The sequence below is a fragment of the Cyprinodon tularosa genome, unplaced genomic scaffold (assembly GCF_016077235.1).
Source record: "Cyprinodon tularosa strain WSP-4 unplaced genomic scaffold, ASM1607723v1 ctg90, whole genome shotgun sequence".
NCBI classification, from domain to species: Eukaryota; Metazoa; Chordata; class Actinopteri; order Cyprinodontiformes; family Cyprinodontidae; genus Cyprinodon; species Cyprinodon tularosa.
In genome coordinates, this window is record NW_024039674.1 from 2,837,429 (window position 1) to 2,862,294 (window position 24,866).

Below are 24,866 nucleotides of genomic sequence, written 5' to 3' on the forward strand. Positions count from 1 at the left end.
ACAAACAAAACAAGCCGGTAAGGTACCAAACAGGAAATACGGATAATGTAGAGCGGATGTAGATTTGACCAATCGGAGGCCTCCTGTCTGCGGTCAGCTACAATTTCGGAGGGATGCACCAGAGTGTCTGCGGAAGGGGGGGGTATAAACCAGCCTTGAGGGTGAAGGGGAGGTGAAGACGTAGGGCTGTCTGGCCTCTCTTTAAGACCCACAATCTTGGCCTTAAGAAGACATGACTAGAAACGTAGTGCTGGTTTAAAGCTCCAGATAAAGTTCCTGAATGACTTCCTTGACAAGCGATATGTGGTGATAGAGGTCAGGTTGCTTCTTTTGGTTTTCTCGTATCTCTTTGGATGCATTTCATCGTCAGTGTTGAAATCAGCAAAGCCAGAAGAGTTTAAGCTGTTTATGGGGGTTTATCCGGAGGACATGGATGGACAAAATAAACTCAACATTTCTTGCTGCTCTTGAAAACTTGCTTTGATAATTCAGTGCAATGTAAGTCTAGAACGGATGACTTTAGTTGACGTCTTTATTCAACACACACTAATAAAATGGATAAGCCATAATCAGTTTCACAACTTAAACATGAATGGTAAAAGCTTAGCAAACACATTTACTGCTCCAGAAATGTAACTTTCCCTTTGTCAAGTTGGTCCTAAATAAACTCCACAGTTAATTTTTTTTAGCTTGGATGATTATTGCATGTTATTAATTGTGACCCAACGTATATTTCATATTTTCATGTAATTTCATGTAAATGCTGATTAAATCTCTCATGAAAAATTTATTTAACAACAAAATGAACTGTCCCAAACCTTCTATCAGGTTTTGAAGTTTGCAGAAAGCATCATTCAGGTGATCGTTAGCGGTATGATCAAATAGTTTATATCTTGTTGTTTTAAAAACAGGTATGGAGACCTGAGAACAAATTATGGGTATTTTCAGTGTATATTTTTGCATCATAATCAGGTTATAAGTAGAGCTGCTTAAAAAATTGCAATAAAAACTGGAAGCAGAAGAAGAGAATGACTATATCAGAATGTGAACAGGTGATCCATTTTTATTGTTTTTTTTTATTAGTGATTGGTATATAACACTGAATAATATCAATCACAGACTTGCTGAGTTTTATCCTCATGGTATCATGAACATTTTTATGATCTCAGCAAACATGGAATCGTCCTCCAAATAAATGGATAATGTGTATCATGGTAAAGGTGGTAATTTACACCCCCACTCCTGACCCCCCTTATAGCAAAAACATAAGGAAATCTTTGAAATATTTTTAAATTCCCCCAAATAATGTCACCATACTGATCTGGATCAGCAGAAAGTAGCTGCTCTGTCAGCTCAATCTTCCAGGTTCAGTGGAAACCCTCCATGCATCAGAAACAGCATTAATATCCTCCTAACTTCCCCTGGTTGGTCTGTGGTCACTGGATCCCAGCGTGAGAGAGCCCATCAAGCTGAAAGCTACTCTCCTCTGAGGGGATGACCAGAATGTCGAGCTGTGAGCTGATGGGACAGTGGATACTGGGTGTTCCCCTCCATATCACTGGGCCAGGACTGCAGCAACAGTTGTGGGTGAAATGCCTTTGTGGAAGTGCCAGGAATGTGTTGGATGTTCAATGCTGCAGCTTTAATTTAAACCTTAAATCACAGAGACAGATCATGGATGTTCAATGACAGCAGGAGGATACTTTAACTGGTGTTAATTACAGGAAACTATTTACTGTTGGGTAACTGACTTATCTGGCAGAAGTTATATCTGACAGGAAGAACTGGGCACAACTCTGTGGAAATCAAAAGGATTGTGTTTGGAAAAGCCCCCCAAAAAACTTCCTCAGGACATTTTCACCAGTTTCCAACATTTTATGGTCGAACGTCCCTCTTAGTTTTATGGTGATCCAAACCTATAAACACTGACACGATTTCTTTCTTTTTATTCCCGTTCCACTGTATGTCATCTCTTGCTTTGGCAATCTTAACAGCTCCTATGATAACCCTGTAGAGTTAATCCTCCCGCTCCTTTCATCTGGGACCAGTATCCATTACCTTCTCTCTTAAGTTGCCAACTGTTGCTCCACTTAGAGGCCTTTCTTTCTTCCTTTTCAGCCCGCTGACGGTGCTGATTAGTGGGTAACAGCCTCTCTATTGTTCTCATGGCCTCAGTAGTCACTCACTTCCTTTATACCTTCATCATGAATTGCCATGGTTACTGCTTAGATGAAGTAGCCGGGGCTGCACAGCGAGGATCTCTTGTAGAGAAGTCACATGCATGGCATAGTGACACTTCCTGCAGGAGGTGCTCCTTCAGTAAGGCATGACGGGGTCAGCTATGTTGGCTCCTCATCAGCTGACGCAAGGATAACAGTTGTTGTTTTGTTTGTTCAGTCTGGCCAAGGATGCACACGGGTGATGTTTTCCTCTTTGAGCTGTTTCATCAAAATGTTGAGCCTGAGTCGTTCTTTGATTACAGAGAAGAACTGCCAGTTAAAGGTTTGCATCACTGCTTACTGTTTAGTCTGGTTTCATCTTGTGTTTTCTTTATGATTCAGGAATTTCTCAGTGAGTTTATTAGGAGAGTGGGGGAGATAACAGAGCTTATTTCCACATTTTTACAAACCTTTTCAGTTGGCTAAGTACCTGGTGTTTTCAGCTACTTAAGAAAAAGTGATGGGATGGTGAAGGAGTACAGTTGTCTCTATTTCAACGTGACTTTATTGGCATTTGGTCATGCACAGAGTTCCAGCATTACTTAAACAAAGTAGTTATGGTTACTGGTTTGTTCCTCAGCGAAAGGTACTAGTTAATAGCAAAGTAACTAGGTAGTAGGGCTTCATTTTGCCAAAATGAAAATTGCATATCCTTTCCTTCAGCCAAAGCTAAATGTTTCACTGCAGGGTTTCATTCTTTTTTTCTGGATTTGAAAGCTTGATTGTCCAGAGTCCTTTGTTGCAGGACTTTACAGTAACCTTTTGTCAAGAAGTGATCAATTCTACTAGAATGAATTTGCATGCTAATTGCCCAGCGGTGTGGTTGTGAACCTACTCTAAGGTGGGCATACACTGAGATTTTTTTTTCATTTTTTTGCCCCTTTCGGGCTGACTTTCCAGTTGGGCAAGAATTTTTTTGAGTGGGCCAACTTTCAGCACGATTGTGCATTGTGTAGTGTACAGGGGGTAACGAGGGGCGATCAGCCCCTTAAACATGTTTGATTTTCAGTCGGCCATCGTGGGCAAATCGCTCAGTGGGAATGCGCAAACAAGGACTCTTGTTCCTATAAGATGTAAACACAGAAGCATGTCGGGGGTGCAAGCGAAATGGAGTTCTCTCTGTAAATTTGACAGACCATAGTAGCCAAGTTTGCTCAGCCATGTCTTGGTCCAAAAACGTTGTTGCCTTTTCTTTTTAGGGCTTTCAGCACAAAATTGCACTAATTGCCAAGGCAGCCTGTTTCACTCTAGTGAGATTCATATTCCTCATCTACTTGTGTGGCTTCTGGATAGACGAGTCTGAGTAGCACCATCTCACTGCAGAGCTGAGAGTACGTCTGAGTTTAGACGTACAGTTTGAGCAGGAAGATCGCATCAGAGCATCGGGTCGCAAAGTCTGAGAACAACCCTGTGATTTCGTCTTACTCTGAGAGCTGTAGCCTCGTGCAACGATTGAAAAAATCGCACAGTGTATGCATCATCGACTATTAAGGTATAGTGGAGGAGGTTTTTTTTTTTTCCGGGGGATCATCAAAAAAAGTGGTCCTCCTAATTGTCAATCATTCTGGTGATATGTTTACATAAGGCCGTCCTTCGTGCTCCTACCCTTTAGCAATCTTTTTCTGTGCATGCCAACTTTCAGGCATATACGTGTGGTGAGCTGCAGTTTAATTTGCATCGTAAGTAGTTATACGGTGGCAGCAGATACTTATTTACCCCGCAAACACATCCAAATTTCAAATGCAGCACACGCATACAAGCATGTCATGATTTTTTTTAATGTACCAGTAGTCTTATTTGCGAGAAACTTTATATATAAAAATGGGTGCACGCTCTCACACATGTTTAATAGGCGTTCCCATGTGGGAGCAGGTACAGGGTTTTGCATGTGCATTTTTTTTTAAAATGGAAAAGCAGGGTCTTTTAAAAACTTAGCAAAAATGCTCCAATACACTTTTGAACACATTACCACCTGCTAAGGGCTGGAGGGATGAATTTAGCTACCTACTCTTTAAAGGTAATATGACTAATATGTATTGTCCTGCACTTAAAAAATGCAATTTGGTAAATTGCAATTAATTGCCCAGTCCTTCTATGTAGTTACTTTATGTGTTTTAAAATGTTGTAGAAGATGGAAGACTTTCTTGTTTTTGGAATTTTAAGTACAGTTTAAGTATGATTATGGAGTATAAGGTTCCAATATAATTGTGTAGATGTGATCATGTTTCTGTTTTATGATAGAAGAAAAATAAGATTTTTTTTATAACAAACAAGTCACATTCTATGGAATAAAACATGACAGTAGTTTATACTGTTACTGTTTAATGAACTATCTGTGGAAACTTGTTTAGACCCTAACAGCAGGACTACATCATTAGAGATTGGTTTTTATCTTGGTCACTTGGTTAAACAGGGATTTTGCTGACAAGCTTCTGAAACGCCAGGCGACTCGGCTTTATAAAGAGGCAGCACATCCTCCATGACTTACTGTACTCAGCCACCAGCCTTCTTACTTCTCTTCAGTCAAAATCTCCACCTCTGGTCTGGAGAAATCCAACTTTTGTTGTTTAGGTTTGCAAGTCGTTTAGCCTCTAGCTTAAGGTGTCTGTGCTCTCACTCCAGGGGTTTCTTGAGATTCCTTGTGCTATTTATGGCCTTAGGCAGTTCTCTCACCCGCCCACCAGCACATAAAGTGCATCTTACTCTGATGTTCTTATCCATTTTGGGGACATATCTAAAATAGTGGGAGTAAAGCCACTTGAAGCCGTATTTCTGTCTTCTTCTTCCTCCTCTATTGTTTTAAAACCACCTTCTTCTGTTTTTATAAAAAACTGTCTTCTCCTGATATAAAACAGCTTTTGGCCGTTGGTTGTTCAGTTCAGATGGTAAAGCATTACCCACCTTAGTAACTGTAATAATATTACCAAAAGTTTGTTTTGTAACATGTCATACTGCTCTGTTGTTGTCGAAGGTGATATATTACGGTGACACGCTCTGGTCATGGATTGAAAAGAAGGAGGTCATAAGCATTAAAGAAAATATGAATCATGGGTTTAATTTATTTTATTCTTTTTATAAAGTTTGAGCCTTTTTTACTCTACCACCTGTAAATCTGCTGCAAACAGTGTTGTTTTTAAAAGCCCTCTTAGTTTTAGTCTTTAGGACGAAAACAGAGGATAAAGTTTATTTTCTAATACTTAAATAACTATGAAAATTAGGCTGCAAAAAGCGTTGCACTTAGGAACTTAACAGTTGTTTATCAATGTAGTACATTTAAAACATTTAGGCCCACCACTGAGGCTGCTTTTCCTCGTTAAGCCAGTTACTTACAGAAATATTCCACGTTCTCTGTCCTGCCTCCTTTCTAACTAGTATTTTCAAAGAAGTAAAAAAAAAACAAAAAAACAACAGCAATCCACTGGACTTAATTTCCACGTTTGAAGACATTTCGCTTCCCATCCAGGAAGCTTGTTCAATTCAAAATTTTAGAAATGTCGTTGAGTTCGAGGCTTTATAGAGTGTATCAAAACAAAGCCTTGTTATATGAAGTCTCAAACTCAACGCTATTTCTGACATTTTAAATTGAACAAGCATCCTGGATGGGAAGCAAAATGTCTTTAAACTTTGAAACATAGTCCAGGGCAGGCATCCCCAACCTCTGTCCTCGAGGCCCGCTGCCCTGCAGGTTTTAGAGTTTTCCCGCCTTTGGCACAGTTGATTATAATGATGGCAGTAGACCAAAAGCCTGTTAATGAGCTTTCAATTAAAATCAGCTGTGCTGGAGCAAGGAAACCTCTAAAACCTGCAGGACAGCGGCCCTCGAGGACCGAGGTTGGGGATGCCTGGTCTAGGGGATTTTTGTTGTTTTTTTCCCCCAACTTTGTTTAAATTACTATGACATGGATTACTGAGAATCTTCACCAGCATATTGTATTTCCTAATTAGTACTTCTCTGTTCACATGCTCTAATACAGATGTCTTCAACAGGGGGTCTGCGACCCCTAGGGGGTCCACGGAGGTACTGCATGGGGGTCGCGAAAGTTTTGGTTGATTAGACTTTTTTTTTTTCATATTCCCCCGTCCAATTTTTTTCACTAATTGAAATGTCTTTAAATCCACATTAACATGAATTTTAATCACTGTAGTAAACAGATAAATGGAGACAGAAGATGTCTTTACGTCATCAATGCACACATTCAGCGACACACAGGAGCTCTTTAGAGCTGGACACTGTTTCATTCACAACACCTGTCCCATCAACCAGGAATCGGAATCAGAAATACTTAAATAATCCAAGTGAGAAATTACTTTCCTTTCATCTGTAATAGAGTGACTATAGGACCAGTTTGATATAACACAATGTATATAATTAGGGGTCCCCGCTCCATCTCGCCATCAGTTTGGGGGTCCTTGGCCTAAAAAACGTTGAAGACCCATGCTCTAATGCATCCTTCATCTGCGGCCCAGACTTTTTGTTTTTATTAAAATGGTAGGACTTTCGTAATGTGGAAGCTAACTGAGAGTTACACTGCCTAACAACCACGCAAACCATTGTCATGTTTAGATTGGAAATGGACAGACATATTGACTTGAGTCCTCACAGCTATCTGGAAATTCTCATCTCATTTCTGTCTTTTATACGATGCAGCCTTATGAGCCCAGCGTTGGCTCCAATCCATAAAAGAAGTCTTTCCATTCATTTCAAACCTCCAGCTTATTGCTTGGCACTTTGTACAATCCAAATCCCCCTCCCTACCCACCCAACAACCAACCAACCAACCACTCTCTTAAAGCAAACAACTTCTATGTCTTATTCCTCGCTGTCTCCAACTATGAAGGCTTCTCTATCAGACTTTCTCTTTCTTCTCCTGCTCTGTGTCTGCGTTGTAATTGGAAGCAGCTGGGAAAAGGTTACTGGAGTTCAGAGAAGCTGCTGGAGGAGGGCCCAGGCTACAGTAGAGTTCCAGTACCCAGTATGCAGCTGTCTACATGTCTCTAGCTTTAAAGTGGAAAGTTTATGCATTAGTTGGGTACAGTAAAACCTGCACAATATATGGTAGAGAAGTGTTGTTAACTTTGGATAATTGAGGCGATTAAAACTTTTTTCTTACTTTGACATGCGGTTACACCCATCCACCGTGGTATGATCATACATTGATATAATCCCTGATATGCCAAGTACTTTTTTCTTCTAGAATAGTTCCGGCAATAATCAACCCAGCTTAGTTTAGAGCTTCAACTGTCTGCAGTGTGGGAACTAGTGTGGATAAGCAGACTGAGCTGAGCCTGTGTTTCCCAGCCTGCTCCTTTTAACTGAATCTAATCTGTCTGACCTCTTCAAGTTCATCTGTTAGTTTACTATTAATAGGCTCTGGATTCGCATGGCTGTTTGGTCACTATGGGCATGACACCATGGGCGGGAACAGCTGCTGCTTATAAAGAAATAAAAGCATACAGAAAAGCTAATAAAGGAAACGCCACATCTTTGTTCTTTTGTTTTACAATCTGCAATAATGTCTTTGTTGTTAGGGCTTTTATAGGTCATTTACCAGAAATAAGCATGTCTTTTAGAGAGACATGGTCCTCAAGCAGAACATTATTCAGAACATTATATGCAGGATTTGATGTTTATAGTCAAAATATTCCATGAATCAACCGATGCACCATCATTGCTGTGTTGTACTGATCTATCTGCTCTTTGTTTTTTCTCACCCACAGAGCAGAGAAGACAGAAGTCCTCAGTGATGACCTCCTACAGGTAAATCATTAATCAGACTCTGGAGCTCTAACCACTTCCTAACATGGCCCCATCTGTCAGGCTATAACTGCAATTTCTCAAGGGAATTTTATAAAAATAGCTATTAGGGTAAATTACTATTTCGTTCTCGATAACATGAAAACTGTTTTCTGTACTTTTTAGTGGCTCATCTCTGCTTCAAGCTGAGCTAGGAGGACCAAATGATTGTCACGCTGTCAAGTTAGAAAGTTAAAAAAGAAAGATGCTAGCAATAATCAAGGGATCTAAAAAAAGTTTATTTTTTTTCTTTTAGAGTAAACTTTTATCATTCCTCAAACCCAGACTTAAAAGAGCTGCTAACAGCACGTCTCTCCCAGCACTGATTGCTGGATTCCACTAAAGACAGGGATCTACTAAACAGCTGCTTTCTACCTAATTTAAAAAAGGTTGCAATAGTCTTACAGCCGCTTCAGGAGGGTCCGAAATTAACTTATTGACTCGCCACAAGTGGACCAGAAGATGAAGTTCTATCCAGGCAATGCATACTTTACCCGCCAGAAAAAAGCAATATAAATTTGCTCTCATGTATTTGTAAGGCGCTTGTTATTTTAATAAAGCATTATATCAAATGCAAACAAAGGTACTGTAAAAGGTTATGTAGTTTTTTTTTTTTTTTAAGTGTTCTTTTAAAGACGTGTAAATGTAAATTATTTTCATTTGTTATATTGTCCATAAATAAAAGTGTAGCCTTTCTTCCAATTGGATAGGGAGTGCTAAATAATATTTTTATCTTTGTGTGTTTGTAATGATACAGCCATCTACGCACACACAGTTGCTATGGCGTAGGTTGTTTCGATTGAGTCTGAGACACGTCGCTTACTGTGTTTGTGTGCACCGATTCTCTCTAGCTTTATAGATTGACAGCAGCAACAAATTAATCGGGTCTGTTCTCTTATGCATATTTCCTTAACACTGAGCAGCTCATTAGCTTAGCATCATCATCATTAATAAGCCAGTCTCTTGCATAACACAGTTTTCCCAAAAGTGCCATTTTTCAATAAACTCTCTCTTGGCCCTGGGGGCTGTAGATCCTCGCTCCCCCTTCTCCTCATCGGTATTTTGTCTTTTAGAAGGCTTGGTTGCTACAACTATGTACTGGCACAGTTTGCCTAGCGGCGGAGTTGTTGTTAAATGACGGGGTGTCGGAGGTGTGCTCTCATTACGTGTCTATCGGTGTGTGAGGAACAGAAGGCAGACAAACAAAGTGACAGAGGGGGAGACTTCCCAAAATAAAAGATAAAAGAATGAGACTGATGCGCCAAATGAAAAATGTTGTTGCAAGATTTAATTAAGGACCCTGCATGTCAGAGCAATATGGTCTACATTTCAGGAATGGTTTTACGATTCTGTACATAAAAAAACAAACAAACAAAAAAAACATAAGTCTAGTGCATATTCAATGTTTTTATTGGGTAACCCCATACGTTCCTGTTATATTTTATCTTATAAATATGTCAAGTTTAATCATGTGATCAGTCAGTTTTAGATTAATTAATGTATCAATAACTCAAATCCCTAGTTTCAAAACTTTTGCAATGAGTTTTGAATTTTATTCATAATTATTGGAGCATAAGGACTAAAAGCTGCTCGCCATGTTTGATTCTGGTTCCTGGGTATGCTGAGTAGCCATGATCCAGAAGACCTGAAAGGTCTGGGTCGTTGATATACTGACAAGTCCAGCATGCATTATCTGTATCACTGATTGATGAGTACCAGTATATTCATTAATAGTATTGTAATTTCAAGGGCTCCCACATAAAATAGTTTTATTTTAAACTTCTGCCATTTAGAGGACTCGCTGCACAGTGACTTAGGAAGAAAACAGGCGTGAGATACACCTATGCTTTCTCATTGGCTTGCAGCTTTTTGCTTCAACCCGCTTAAGTATGCGGTCAGCTTATTTAAGATTCCTATGGATCCTGAGCTGCTATGAAATTGGTTGGAGCACATCAGATGAGATGGGGAGAATTTGGAGCACTTCCAGGTGTCTCTTTTGTGCTCAGAACATTTTGCAAAGGACTTTTTAAAAAATTTAAAGATCTGTTTGGTTGTTCAGTGGAACCGTGGCAGGAAGAGCTTCTATTGACTAATGGAAGTTAGTCAGCTCTTTATTTTAGCTGTGCAGGAGTTGCCCACAATCTTTTTGTTGTTTCAGCAGCTTTCATGCGGATAATAATAATAATACCAGACTCCAGTCATCTCATCAAGTGAGCCCAGTCTTAAAGGAATAGTACACCCAAAACATGATTAGCCTTCATTTTCTACTCACCCCCATGCTGCGCACTTTCATCTGGTTTGGTCTGCCGCGGTTTCCGTAGGCTCGTGAACTCGCAGGCGCGCGCTTTTAGGAAATCCTATACACTACTGTTTATGCTCTAAAAACATTCTAAATTACTTTGTTTCGAGTAAATAATGGACGCTACCCACTCAGGACACTTGGAATACATTGGACGAGCAGTATGGAGGAATATTGACATGTTTTTTGTGGACTTTTATGGACCTTTCTGCCTCGGGCACGGTAGACCTCCATTATTTGAATGTCAGCAGACAGCAAGAAGCCTCCCAGATCTCCAGATGCATTTGAGATATCAAAAAAGTACTCCAGAGTGTTGTTCAGCATGGGGGTGAGTAGAAAATGAAGGCTAATCATGTTTTGGGTGTACTATTCCTTTAACAAGATGACTTGATGAGATGAATGGAGTCTGGTGTGCTATTGCTTGGTTGGAAAGAAAACCTGCAGTCACACTGCCCTTTCTGGAACCAGTTTGACACTTCTGCAATAGTCCTTTAATCTTAGAGGTGTACTTTAGGTGATAGAAGGCCGACTTTGCTGCTGCCTGTATGAGTCTCTGAAGGTTCAGGTCTGACTCCATCACTACACCCAGGTTTCTATCTGTGTTGGAGGAAACTGTACACTAATGCTGTGTTCCAAAAGCATTTCGGGCGTCAAAAACGCTTAAATGCCAAAATTAGGACACTGTATGAAGCTTGTCAAGGTGCTTTGACACTGCGGCGCTCTGTTTTTTTTATCTGCTCTGTTCATTAAACATTTTTTTGTTAATTTGGGTATTAATAAAGTGTTTCGTCATAGTTCATAAACAATGTTTTATTGCAGCAATAATGATCAGAGTTCACTCTCTTTTCCTTGTACATAATAATCCATTCTTCCGGCTTATTTTATTTTTTTTTACTTTGGAGTTTAACCCTTCGATATTTATTTTTCATATGCAGAAGCTTGCAGGTAGTGTCTGTCTTTCCAACACAAAACCCCTGTTTACGCTTTTCTGATTGGTTGGTGCTCCGACGTCCAGCAAAAGTTCAATTTGCTCAACTCCACATTCGAATACTCAGATGCTCAGACGCCAAAACGCGCTTGGTTGCGCTGCTCCCGAAGCTCAGATGCGCCACTGGACCGTTGGACACGTCCCCCATAGACTTTGCAAGTAAACAAGGTGCGTTTTGACTCCGAAAACGCACCAGAACTTTTTTGCTCTCTTCCTTTGATCAAAAAAGTGTTTCTTTAGGTATAACTTAAACCAGTCCAGTGCTTTATCAGTTTTCCAGGCACACTAAAGTTACGTTTACACCAAACACAAATTCCACAGCAGGAGCAAAGAAGACCCTTGTTACTCTATTTAGAGGGCAGATGTGGAGCGAAGCAAAGCAGGGCGAAGGTTACAAATTTAGGGAGGCGAACAGCATGATTTTGGCGAGGTTGGCGACATTTGATCACCACTTTGCCGTGAATGAAGTTGAACAATTTGAACTTTTGTTTACATTTGCGTCGTAAAATCCCATCAGGGACTATAGTCATGGCCAAAATTATTGAGAATGACACAAATATTATATTTTCACATGATCTGCTGCCCTCTTGTTTTCACTGGTGTATGTCAGATGTTGTCATCACATACAGAAATACAATTGCCATCATATTATGAGTAACAAAAGCTTTTAATGACAGTTAGAATGAGTTAATGCAGCAAGTAAATATTTGCAGTGTTGACCCCTCTTCTTCAGGACCTCTGCAATTCTCCCTGGCATGCTCTCAATCAACTTCTGGACCAAATCCTGACTGATAGCAGTCCATTCTTGCACAATCTATGCTTGCATTTTGTCAGAATTCCTAGGTTTTCGTTTGTCCACCCGTCTCTTGATGATTGACCACAAGTTTTCAATGGGATTAATATCAGGGGAGTTTCCAGGCCATGGACCCAAAATCTCTATGTTTTGTTCCCTGAGCCAGTTAGTTATCACCTTTGCTTTATGGCAAGGTGCTCCATCATGCTGGAAAAGGCATTGTTCATCACCAAACTCTTGGACTATTTGGAGAAGTTGCTCTCGGAGGACATTCTGGTACCTTTCTTTATTCATGGCTGTGTTTTTAGGTAAGACTGTGAGAGAGCTGACTCCCTTGTCTGAGAAGCAACCCCACACATGAATGGTTTCAGGATGCTTTACAGTTGGCATGAAACAAAACTGGTGGTAGTGCTCACCTCGTGTTCTCCGAACAAGCTGTTTTCCAGATGTCCCAAACAATCAGAAAAGGGGATTTATCAGAAAAAAATGACTTTACCCCAGTCCTCAGCAGTCCACTCCCTGTAGCTTTTGCAGAATATCAGTCTGTCCCTGATGTTTTTCCTGGAGAGAAGTGGCTTCTTTGCTGCCCTCCTTGAGACCAGGCCTTGCTCCAAGAGTCTCCACCTCACAGTGCATGCAGATGCAATCACACCTGCCTGCTGCCATTCCTGAGCAAGCTCTGCACCGCTGGTAGCCCGATCCCGCAACTGAAACACTTATAAGAGACGGTCCTGGCGGTTGCTGGTCTTTCTTGGGCGCCCTGGAGCCTTTTTCTGGCAACAATGGAACCTCTCTCCTTGAAGTTCTTGATGATGCGATAGATTGTTGACTGAGGTGCAATCTTTCTGGCTGTGATTCTCTTTCCTGTTAGGCCATTTTTGTGCAGTGCAATGATGACTGCACGTGTTTCTTTAGAGATAACCTTGGTTCACAGAAGAGAAACAATGATGCCAAGCACCAGCCTTTTTTTAAAGTGTCCAGTGGTGTCATTCTTAATCATGACAGATTGATCTCCAGCCCTGTCCCCATCACCACCCACACCTGTGTTAATGGAGCAATCACTGAAACAATGTTAGCTGGTCACTTTTCAGGCAGGGCTGCAATGAAGTTGAAAAGTGTTTTGGGGGATAAAGTTCATTTTCTAGGCAAATATGGACTTTGCAATTAATTACTGTTACGCTGATCACTCGTTATAACATTCTGGAGTATATGCAAATTGCTGTTATACAATCTGAAGCAGTAGACTTTGTAAATATTAACATTTGAATAATTCTCAAAACTTTTGGCTATGACTGTAGATGTGGCTGTGAGCTACAGGGACAGAGCACAGCAGATATTAGCTTTTTTTTTAAATTTTTTTACACTAAATATGGAAGATAGAGAAAATGATTTTGACAAAGGAAGACGTGGCAATGCTCTAAGAGGATTTAAAGCTGAAGTCTGTAAGTTTTTAAAAATCACTTTTTTGTCATATTGGCTAAAACTGTCCCTATGCCCAGACAGCAGTACATGTGATATGTAACCTGTGAAAAAAACTGCTTCAATTGGTACCGCCTACTGCCTGTATTTCAATCTGGAAAGAATAATTCGGGACGAGTCAAAACAACCAATCACAGCCAGAGGAGCGTCTGATGGAGTGTCAATCACAGCTCACACACGCTGAATCCCGCCCCCCCCCCCCCTTCTGGTCGCATGCGGTAGCCGCGCAGATGCTTTGAGAGGGGTGGAGCTTGGAGGTGGGGCATGAGTGAAGCAGAGAGGGTGGGGGAGTGGCGTGAAACCTGTTTTTCTTCAAATTTTCAGTCGAAGTCTGCTCTCTTCTCAATGTTACAGACTGCAGCTTTAAGGTGGCTTTTATAAAAGCTGTTTTAATTTAGCCCCAGAAGGACTGTTTCCTCACATTGTCTGCAGCAGAGACGGAGGCCTGCTCTCCCAAACTCCATTGGTTTGTGTCTAGGCAGGCTTTGCTGAACCTCTGCGGTACTCCTATTATCTCCTCACATTTACTACTGTCTTACTCCTGGTTAGCTGTAATCTCTACCTCGCCTTCAGTGTTCTGACTTCCCTTTTCACTTATCTATATGGACGTCATTAAACACCTTGATCATCAGTTGCTGTAACTTGGTGAGCACAGAAGCCTGACTGGAACATGTAGAAGCAGCTGTTCATTTTTAAAAGCTGTTTAGCTGTTAAAGCAGCTTTTGTCATTATTCTTTCTCATAAAGAGGATGTTTGAGATGGGCCTCTAGTTCTGCAGGAGCTGCCTGTCCAATTTGCTCTTTTTTTCCAACAGTTGTTTTATAATTTAATGATATAATTATAATTTATGGCCTGGGGGAAAATTCCTGACAAAAGGGACAAGTTAAGTATTTTAGTTAAATTAAATGTTATGCTAGCAAAACTGACAGGCACTTTCTTAAGAAAAGCTTTGGGTAAAACATGAAAAAATCAGAAGGAAGATCTTGGTGTATGCTTTTTGTAGTTCTATTGTCCAAATCAGTTCTAGCTTGAGACAACTTTTGCTTTGGACTTGATATGGATCTACCGACCACCCCTCTGATCTTTTGTGTATTTTCAGTGAAGAGGTTAGACAATTGACTGCAGGCCCTGGTAGAGTGAAGTTTAGGGTCAAGTGCAGCATTGAGATCAAACAGGCCATTTATAACCCATAAATAGTAATTTGCTGATTGTTTCGGCGGTGAATAACTGAAGCTCTGATTTCAAAACACCCAGACCTCAATGTATCCCTAGTTTAAATGGCAAAACACTCAATGTTTATTTTGTGTTTTGTTTATAAATCTAATTTTACACTCCCCTCACAAAGATGATGCATTTTTAATCTACACTGGAGGGTTTAACATTATTTGAAGCCAGTTTAGAAAGCAGGGCAGGACTGAATGCAAACATTTAAAGTGTTTATGACCCCCTGCTGCCATCTTGAATTCTGACAGAAAATCTTTGTACAGGGACAGAAGCAGACAGAGCCCAGAATGAAAACCCAGGACCTGCAAAATGATTTGTTGTCTAAGGGGGAGTTAACAGAAAAAAAAAACAATCACAATCAGACATAATCTGGGGCTGATAGGTCAGAACTCAGGGAAACTCTTATCAGATTGTCTGCATAAATGAAAGTTTATAATAGATTAAGAATTTCCTGCTCAGTTACTCTTTTGAAAAAAAGATAACCAAACATCAAACTTGGCTCCTGCTCCCTTCCACAGTTTATTAAATTTAAAGGAAGATAAATCAAGTTTTTGACATTATAACTTTATAAAATTAAGGTCTATGATATTCTTGTGACAGGAGAGTTAAACTCTAAGTGGACACACCCAAATGAAAGGTTTCCCCGTTATTCACAGTCCTTTATTCTGGCAAACAGCGTTCCAGCATGTTTGGATCAGCTGCTACTTCCTGCTCCCTGGGACACCGCAGGATCTACCCATAGCACAAATATTTCCACATCTCATCAAGTTTGTTAATTAGATTCATCTAATCTAATAACTGAGGCAGATTTATCAGCAGACAACCAAATATAAAATATTTCTCATTTTTCTCACCCTCTCTGCCTTCAGCGGCTGGGCTCAATGTGTCCGCTTATATATTATGTCAGTTTAGGACTTGTCTCGACATGTTTTCCCTGGGACTAAACAAACTCTGCTGGCGTGTCTTCCTCCTCTCTGTGTAGCTCGTTGGGATTCCCTGGCCTGTGACGCATCAGGAGACTGACCAGGGATTAACCTCATCACATAGCAGAGGGGAAAACACGGCCCGCCGTTTTGGCTCGCCGCCTCTTTTAACACTCCTCTACATGTGTGTGTTATGTGTGTGTGAGCCGTTCAGTGCTACAATGAAAGGAAGAGGAATACCGCCGTATAATCCAAACATATCCCCCACAGGATCTGAGACGCTGTCAGAGCAGGAAGAACAGATCCCCTTTATGGATCATTGCTCCGAGTCCTAATAGCACAGCCAAGTCTAAAACCAATGTGTGTGTGCAGCTTTTAGGATGCTGGCTGGTGCTGCAGAGAACCCAGCTGTTTAGGGAATGCTGAGGGCCGTCATGGGGGTCAGGAATGACGTAGGATATGGGAAACAGAAAGGAGAAAACTGAGCAGGGTGTATGGTGCTGGAATTCCTCAGTTCAGACTGTTGTAGAAACACAATTGTCTGGTATTTAGTTGATCCTCCCTTCATTTTCCTTCATCTAGTTTACTCAAGTTTCCCTCTGGACTCCTGTGTTCCCATCTATATTTGGAGCATTGTTAGAAGGTTATCTCACTGCTTTATGTTTGTTCGACACAGCTCTGTCTGAAATCTTTTCATCAGACAGTGGCAGTCATTCCAATGTTGAAAGCCACCTGGCAGGACGAGACCACTGTATACCCCCCCACAGAGCTTCAGTGACCTCTGTATTCTGGTTTGAATGGCCCAGGCCTCAGTCAAAGACAGTACTGTGTTGTGAGCCTTAAAGCACTGAGTGGATCTGAGGGGTGAGGCTGCCAGACAGGAGGAGGCCTGTGTTAGATCCTTTTGCCTAAAAAGAGCGCTTTTACTTTCTGTTAGAACAAGATGGCCACTGTTATGTGGACGATTAAAGTGTTGCACAGATAAAATTCCAGCCAAGAGATTAGGGTTATTGACCATGGTTGCACTTTGACCAACATCCTCTGAAGGTTCATCACAAATCATACGAGTTCCTGAAAGGGGGATCACAGATGATCAGACAGGCTACCAGGCTAGGAGGTTTAGCTACATCAAGCTTAACAAAGGAACTCTGGTTCTTTCCGCGAAACAAACATGGCAGACCTGCTCTGCTCGGATTGGAACCAGGAATGCCGTCAGCTCAGACACATTGGAGGAAACGCATCCATTAGCTTGATTATTCTCAATTGTACTTTGGATTGGACTTTGACTAGGCCATTTTCAGTGGGTCTGATTCAACCCTGCTTTAAATTGACCTGATCTGTGCTCCCACTCCTCCCCACAGCCTGATGCTGCCACCGCTATGTTTCATCTGTTGGTGGCGTTCAGTCTTAGTTCTGCCTCTGTCATTAATGATCTTCTTGTGCAGCTGGGCAGTCTAAATTGGAGGTCACGGATTAGCGGACCGTGGTCCGGATCCGGACCCACCTGCTGGCTGATCCGGACCCAACCTGATTTAAAACCTTTATAAATTACCGCATGTTGTCTGACGACAGTGTCAAACCCAGAGTTCCCACATCCTCCGTCACCGCTCCGCCCTGCAGCGCTCCAGACCTCCTGTGCAAAGCAAAGCCTACAGCCTCTGCTGTTCCTCTTCTCTTGCTCCGCTCCGACTTCCTCGGAGCTCAAGGAGAGCCTGCGCTATATTGTTATTAAATTCAGGAGCAAAACATGCGGAAATTAACGCTTAATTTAATATGACATATTAAAAAATCCCCACCAGCATCATCGGGCCAGCATATGTTCAGTTCAAAAATATTTTTGTTTTGTTGTGGATTTTTGTAATAGGGATAATTAGGATCATACATGGTTTATATGAACTATGTTTGCTCTCCGCTTCCAAACTCAGCATCTCTTCATCCATGCCTGAGATGAGAAGTTTCTTTTTAAGTTGTGAGGGGTGCTCTTGGGCGTTTTGACTGGATTTGCTGGAACTTTTAAGCCTCTTAGTATAAAATAAATATTTTGATCGAGATGAGAAATCTGCTTCCTGGTATGTTGAAGTACAAATAGTTTGCATCCAATCATTTAAACAAACGGTCTTAGTTTTTGGGAATATATAAGCTCACGAATGGCTTGAGAATGGCTCTGTTGTCATTCAAACCCAGGTTTGAAGTCTTAAGCTGCCCACTGCTCTCATTAACCAAATATAAAATAGTCAGGAAATTGTCTATATACCAAACTGAACGATTGTTGTTCTCTACTTCAAAAAACACTTTAGATTTTAAAATGGAAAAAGTTTATATTTTTTTCTATATTTTATTATTTAAAAAATCAATGTATAACATGGATGCATAAACACCTCATTTTATTCAGTGTTAAATTCTGTTTAAAGTGACAGATTTTAATTAAAAATGTCTCCGGACCTTTACTGGCTGTTGATTTTCTTTATCCAGACCCCGCTGATTTTTAATTGGTTACCCCTAGTCTAGATGGACGTCCATGTCTTCTTAGGCCTCTCCATTTTCTGATGGATTGAACAGAGCACTGGGAGATGCTTAAAGCTTGGGAGTTTCTTCTAAAACCTAAAATAATGTAACAAATTCTGTTCTAATAAAAAAAAAAAAAACAATTATATGGAGTATAACATAAAACCCCTAAAATAAGCTTAAACTTGAGGTTTAAATGAGCCCTTTGTGAGTTTTATTTTTTCTTGCCCATCTTTTGACAGATTGAGCGACGCATGGAGTTGGTGCGAGTTGTCTCCCACAACACACACAAAAAGATGGTGTCCTGTCTGCAGGGACACGTCGGTGCCGAGGCAGAGAAGAGACACGTGAGTCTAAGTTTATCACACCAAAGCCTCAATTAGCAAACGGCTTTACTTGATAAAAACAATATCCTGGAATGTGTCTTAAATAATACCTGGATTTCCTCTTTACCCGTTTGTTATTGTTAAGATAGATGTCTTTAAATGAGTCCAAAGTAGGCGGAACGTTCCATGATGTCTGTTTTGTTTTTGTTTTCTGACCCCACACCAACCACAAACGCACCACAGTCTGTACCACGCCTCTATACAGGAAACGGTCAGGTAATAACACCCACCTCTGCCCTCACAGCACTTTGCTCCATTTCAGCATCTGTTCACCATGCATGGCACTTTGGGAAACTCTGGATCAAAAACAGGATGCTTGACTCAGACATCTTCAGCACAGCTATCTGAACAATCTCCATCATTAGGCATTCTATCGATGGCTCTTCATCTCATCTCTGAAATTTCATTCACCACATTTTTTCCTACTCGTACTCCTCTCTTCCTTTTGCTGACCTGTTCAATAGAACCTCTAGATGGGCTTTCCATTGGCTTCATCTTTAAATCCTGAAGATTCTTGTTGTTTATGCTCAGATTTGTGATTTTAATAACCGCCTGCCTCTATTCTTTCACCACAGAAAAAGCTTCCTCTCACCGCACTGTCCCAGGCAATGGTGGAAGGAGGAAACCAGTTGGGAGAAGACTCTTTGATTGGGTGAGTGTAAAGCCGACGGACCTCCAGTAGCGTCTGTTTAGCTACTGTTGCTATGAGTAACGGAACAAGCTGCTGGACCGTGTGAAATCTGATCCGCATAGTTTTGGGTTTGAGCCAGCAAAGTCACGGTTTTATTCACAATGAGATAAACGGGTCAAAGTTTGAAAAGTAAAACCAAACAGAAACATATTTCTCTTGCTTTATTGATTAAAAACAAAAGGAAAATGGCTTTTGAATGGCTTTAAAAGGTTTATAGTTGAAGGAAAGAGGTTTTTTTTTAATTTTCTGATCAATTCCAGTTACTTAATCTGGCAGCAGTGATGCTCATTTACCTTTAGTTGTGGAGAGTTTAAAGTACAAACTCTTTTTTTTTTTATTTAAGATCAACATATTTTTGCTTTATTGAATTTACTATTTTTTTTCCTGTTTTAAAGACTGGTTAAAGATGTCCTCTGTATCACCTTAAAGTTATTACCCAAAGGACCAGAAGATGATGCTTGAAAAGGTCAAAGATACTCTGATCACTTAAAAAAATACATACAGATTGACATAATCCACAACAAAATAATTGTTACAGAACTCAATGGGGGGCATAATTACCCCTTTGTTTTTCTCAGAAGGAATTAATAAATAAGTCTTAATTGAATTTTATTTTCATGCATATTTTCCAGCGTCTTTGGTAAGTTTGCTACCTGCTGTTGATTTTTGAGCTTTTGATGGATGAGAGGTGACGGCTGGTTGGCGAGTCTCCTGATCCTCGAGTCAGGATCAGAGCTCAGCTGTCACCAAGCCTGCGTCTCCCTTTAGCTTTTTTTATGACAGATAGCATTACGATGGCAGATGTAGTTGGACTGTTTTTGGTGTGCGTTGGTGCACGGCTTTGGGCCATAAGATGTAGAGTTTACTGCAGCGCTGATGTGAAACAATGAATTCATAAGATTTGATTCGAGCTCCTTTGTTCTGCAGGAAGATGATGGAGGTGTGTGGAGAAGTGGAGAACCGTCTGGCCACAGAGTTGATGCAACATGAGCTGCAGATGGAGAAGGAAGTTCTCGACCCACTCAGCCAGCTCGCAGAGGTCCGACTTACTCTAAGATAGACTCATGGTTTGCTATGATCTAGTAGATAAGAAGTGATGCCACCTTCAGGATGATGCTCTGAGTTGTTCAATAATGAGTTATTGAATGGAGGGGGTGTAGCCTCTGAGCCAAGCTTGTGATTGGCTTCATTTCTGTCTGATTACTGCAGGTAGAAATTCCCAACATCCTGAAACAAAGGAAACAGCTGGCCAAGTTGGTACTGGACTACGACTCTGCCAGAGCGAGGTTCGTCTTGTTCTCATTAACTAGATGCTTCAAAAGGCTTATAAAGTTAGAATTTGTTTGTCTCACCTCTGTGTTCAGGTGGTTGCAGGCAACCAAGTCAATAATCTCAGGAACAAACACTCAAGCACTGACGGCCAAGGCTGACCTGCTCAAGGAGGAGGTGGATGAGGCCATGAACAAAGTAGAGCTTTGCAAGGTAACCAATGAAAACACAGATGGCTTCTTGATGGAAATTGTAACCTGATCATCACATTGATCAGTTGAACCTTTTCACCTCTTTGCAAAGATTTGCCTCAGTACTAGGGCTGGGTATTTTCGCCAAAGTCCTGAATCGATTCGATTTTGATTAATAAAGTTGTAAATCGATTCATTTCGATTTGATTTGTTTTTACAATAATGAAAGTGGTTCAACTGTGTTTCAAAATATTCATGTATTTTATTTCTTCCTGTCATATTAAACACAAAGTGCAAACTTGTAAATCAGATAGTTTAAACTTGAGATGTGAAAAAAACTGTCTAAGTGCAAACTTTTTTGTGAAAAGTGAAAAAGTGAAGCCTCACTCACTCATGCATGAGCTGCAATATCTCCACTGCACAAACCATATTTGCAGCGTTGTCTGTAACAACTACTGCTGGTCAGCCCCCATTTGTTAATGTCTTCAGTCAACCTATTAGCTATATTTGCATCTGTCTGGCTTGAAGTAATCTTGAGTGCATCTTTCCTGCTCATTTGAATGTGAACGTCATGTACTAATCGATCTCTTCCCTAGACATCGATTTTGCAAAAATGTAAAGAAATTGATTCAAAATTTATTAAATCAATTTTTTACCCAGTCCTACTCAGGCTGATGAAACATTTCATGAAGTTAGATGCAGGTTAGAATCAACAGTAGCTGATGATGCTAGTGTTTGGAGCTGATTACCTCTGCTGGATACTGGCTTGATTAGTGACTTTTATAGCCTCCATAGTCTTAATAAAAACAAAGTAGAACATAAAGCTGGAAAGGAAATCATGACTGGTCAGTTTCCCAGACCTCTGAATGCTGACGAGCTTAAATGATTGAAATGCTTGGTCAGCTGTGTGTTTGCACACACCACTGGCTTCAGTTTGCAGTAAGCAGTACATGACGTGTTCCTGTTCAGAAAGTCCTTGAGCTTCTCTTTCACATCTGAACAGTGGATCCAAAGTGAAACTGCCTACATGACAACAGAACTTTGTATTTGAATCTTTTGAACATGTTTAACATTTGGCCACCTTACACAAAAAAAGTGCATTTTAACCGAATTTTTCCATGCTACACTTTTTTTTCCTTCACAAATGGAGATCAATTAGATTTGTGTTCCTGAATCAGACCTTTGTGTAAACATGTTCAGGTCTGTGGGGTTTGTCCACAGTATCTCCGACTGTGACACTGAAAAGTTTCTTTGGAAAAAATCTCAAGCTCACTCAGATTGGAAGAACATCACCTTCAACAAAACTGTTTTCAAATCCTGCAGAAGATTCCAAGTTGTATTGAAATATGGACTTTGAGTAGGCCGTTTTAAACCCAGATAAAGCTTTGATCTAAGCCATCTATTGTTTGTCTGACTGAAGGTTAAAGCTGAATGTCCACCTCAGTAACTTTTCACCTGCATTTCCCCCTGAGGAAGAAATATAGAGTGTTTGTTTCACTATTGTTGCAAGACAATATAAATGGAAATTTGAAAAAAAAAATAAAATAAATGCTTTTCAAAAAGGAAACTTTGAAAAACATTTTAATAAAAAAAAAGGTTTTGAGTGTAACTCTGTTTTCTCTATTTTATATTAAAAAATCACATATATTCATTTTTTAAAATAAATTTTATATATTTGCAACTGTTTTTTTTTTTTTTTTTTTTTTAAAGAGATTTTCTATTAAAAAAAATTCTTCTCAAATTTCATGTTTTTTTAGGATTGAGTTTTACTAATTGCTTTCTTTTCCAACTGAATTTCACACTCTTATGAATCCTAGCCCAATATAAAGGCCTCCTCTTTGCACACATATTTGCCAAGAAAATGTTTTTGCAAATATCTGTGTAGACCAATAGAAATCCATATTGGCTCCTCCCTCCAGAGGGAAGGCCACCCCCAGCAGTGATAAATATATGATAAAGAACTGCAGAGTCCCCTCAGCATGATGCTGCCACTTTCTTCTTTCACCGTGTTAATAAAGGCCAGGAAGCTCTTAATTTTGCAAGACAACAAACACATGCTTGTTGGAAACATGCAGAGAACACGTCAAATGATCCTTCTTGCAGCTCTTTCATAAAGATGTATTCGATGCTGCTGATACCACCACAACCAGGGATGCTGTGTTAGTTGGTGATGTTTACGGTTAGTTGTATGTAGATGGAAAAACATCAATTATGGTTTCCTAATTCCAGATCATCTCTGTCCATAAGTCAATACTCTCTTTGTCCAGCCTGTCAGTCCAGGTGGACATCTATGTCTTGGTAGGGCTGCAGATAATCCATCCTCTCACCTTGCTCAGATGATGGATTGATCAGAGCTTTAGGAGATGTTTAAGGCTCTAGAACTAAACCCAGCTCTAAACTGAACTTTCTCCCTTCATGCTGATTGTCCTTTAAAGAACCTCTGAGACTAGAATAATAGAACCAGAACAGATGCTTTGTCTATAATGTCTCTGGACTGGTTGGCCTGGATTTATTTTATTGGAGTCTAAAGGGGTTGAATCCAAAAACCTGCCACACTTTTCAAACATCTCCAAACTACTTTCCCCTCTTCTTCCGCAAATTAAGTTGACACATTAGTGCATCTTTCAATTAAGATGTACTAATATGTCATCTTCTGGTAAAATCCCAGTAAGGCTAGCAGTAAGAGACAATCAGACTTCTCGTTTTGTTTTGTGTAATTTATTATATTTTTAGCTTTTATTTCACACATATTGTTACTCGTTAGAATAAAAATGATCTGTTTCCCTCCTCTTGCTCTAACAGGATCAGCTTGCTGCAGACATGTACAGTTTTTTCTCTAAAGAAGGAGATTATGCCCACTACTTTGTAACGGTGAGTGCTGCAGGTCATCATGTCCCAAATGTTTTCATGGTGGGACTGTCCATTGTGAACACTCACTGTTCTCTGTTCATCTGTGTTTCTGTAGCTCTTAGAGGTTCAGGCTGACTACCACAGGAAGTCTCTCACTGTACTGAAGAGCGTCCTGCCCACCATCCAGGCTCAGCAAGGTAAAGTGTGCAAATATACTAGTTTCATGTTTAACAGCCTCACGATTAATTAGGGCTGGGCGATAATTCAATAACGATATATATCGATCGATAGACGTGTGGCGCAATAGAAAAAAAGAGGGTTGATAAAAGTTCGATAAAAAAGAAACACAGTTTTCCTTCATTCTCATTGTAGCCTAGCATGTAGGTTTATACTAGTCACTACTTCCTCCCAACCAATCACAATCGCGGACCCAGGCATGCCGTCACCAAGCGCCGCCCTCTCAAACCACAACACAGAGCACATGAAGCTGTGCAGCAAGGAGAGGCGGAGGAAATTGTTTCAAAGAAAGGTTTTTGTAGTTCAGCAGTCTGGCAGTATTTCGGTCATGGCAAGTCGGACCAAAAACAAACCACAGTCATCTGGAAAATGTGTCGGGAACCAGTGAAAACGAAAGTTACGTATGTAACTACGGTTCTATGAATCCCGGATGACTGCCAGAGGGCGGTGCTGAAAGCACTGAATGTTCCCTTCGGGCATGCGCAGTTCGAGTAATTATACCAACAGAGTCACACCTGTGACACCGGATGACCACTCAGAAGCTATATAGCCTGGTGTCATCCTTTGCTCTGCTCCTACAGAATCTTCTCGCAAAAGCAAGGATTCTGAGTGACAGAGAAGCTCTGGCGGTCATCCGGGATTCATAGAACCGTAGTTACATACGTAACTTTCGTTCTATTTCATCCCTACTGACCGCCAGAGGGCGGTGCTGAAAGCACTGAATGACTAATGCCAACGATGTCACAAGGAATCCTGAGCACATACCTCACAGAGGAGGCCCAGCAGAACCTTGTAAAAGGACCTGACCCAGGGGATGAGGGGCAGCCACATTGACACTGTAGAACCTGGTGAAGGTGGTTGGGGAAGCCCATGAAGCAGCAGCACATATAGCTTCCAGCGGAACCCCTCTCAAAGCAGCCCAGGAAGCGGTGACGCTCCTGGTGGAATGTGCTCTCACACCGACTGGCAGGGAGCAGTGACCTGCAGCGTAGGCGTGGCAGATGACACTCACAATCCA

At 40.7% G+C, this 24,866-nt stretch overlaps 1 protein-coding gene across 5 annotated transcripts in view; it reads left to right on the plus strand.

Annotated features, from left to right (window-relative positions):
• Positions 1-24,866, plus strand: part of arhgap17a (Rho GTPase activating protein 17a) — a 46,862-nt gene that overhangs the window by 5,520 nt on the left and 16,476 nt on the right. For 4 of the 5 annotated variants that reach the window (XM_038274107.1, XM_038274104.1, XM_038274108.1 and 1 more), the window contains 9 exons: positions 7,938-7,977; positions 18,467-18,571; positions 18,794-18,826; positions 19,186-19,262; positions 20,229-20,340; positions 20,511-20,587; positions 20,666-20,783; positions 23,564-23,632; positions 23,727-23,808. In XM_038274107.1, coding sequence (XP_038130035.1) covers positions 7,938-7,977; positions 18,467-18,571; positions 18,794-18,826; positions 19,186-19,262; positions 20,229-20,340; positions 20,511-20,587; positions 20,666-20,783; positions 23,564-23,632; positions 23,727-23,808 — 713 coding nt within the window. The remainder of the gene's footprint in view (positions 1-7,937; positions 7,978-18,466; positions 18,572-18,793; positions 18,827-19,185; positions 19,263-20,228; positions 20,341-20,510; positions 20,588-20,665; positions 20,784-23,563; positions 23,633-23,726; positions 23,809-24,866) is intronic. The other variant, XM_038274106.1, reaches the window with a different exon arrangement.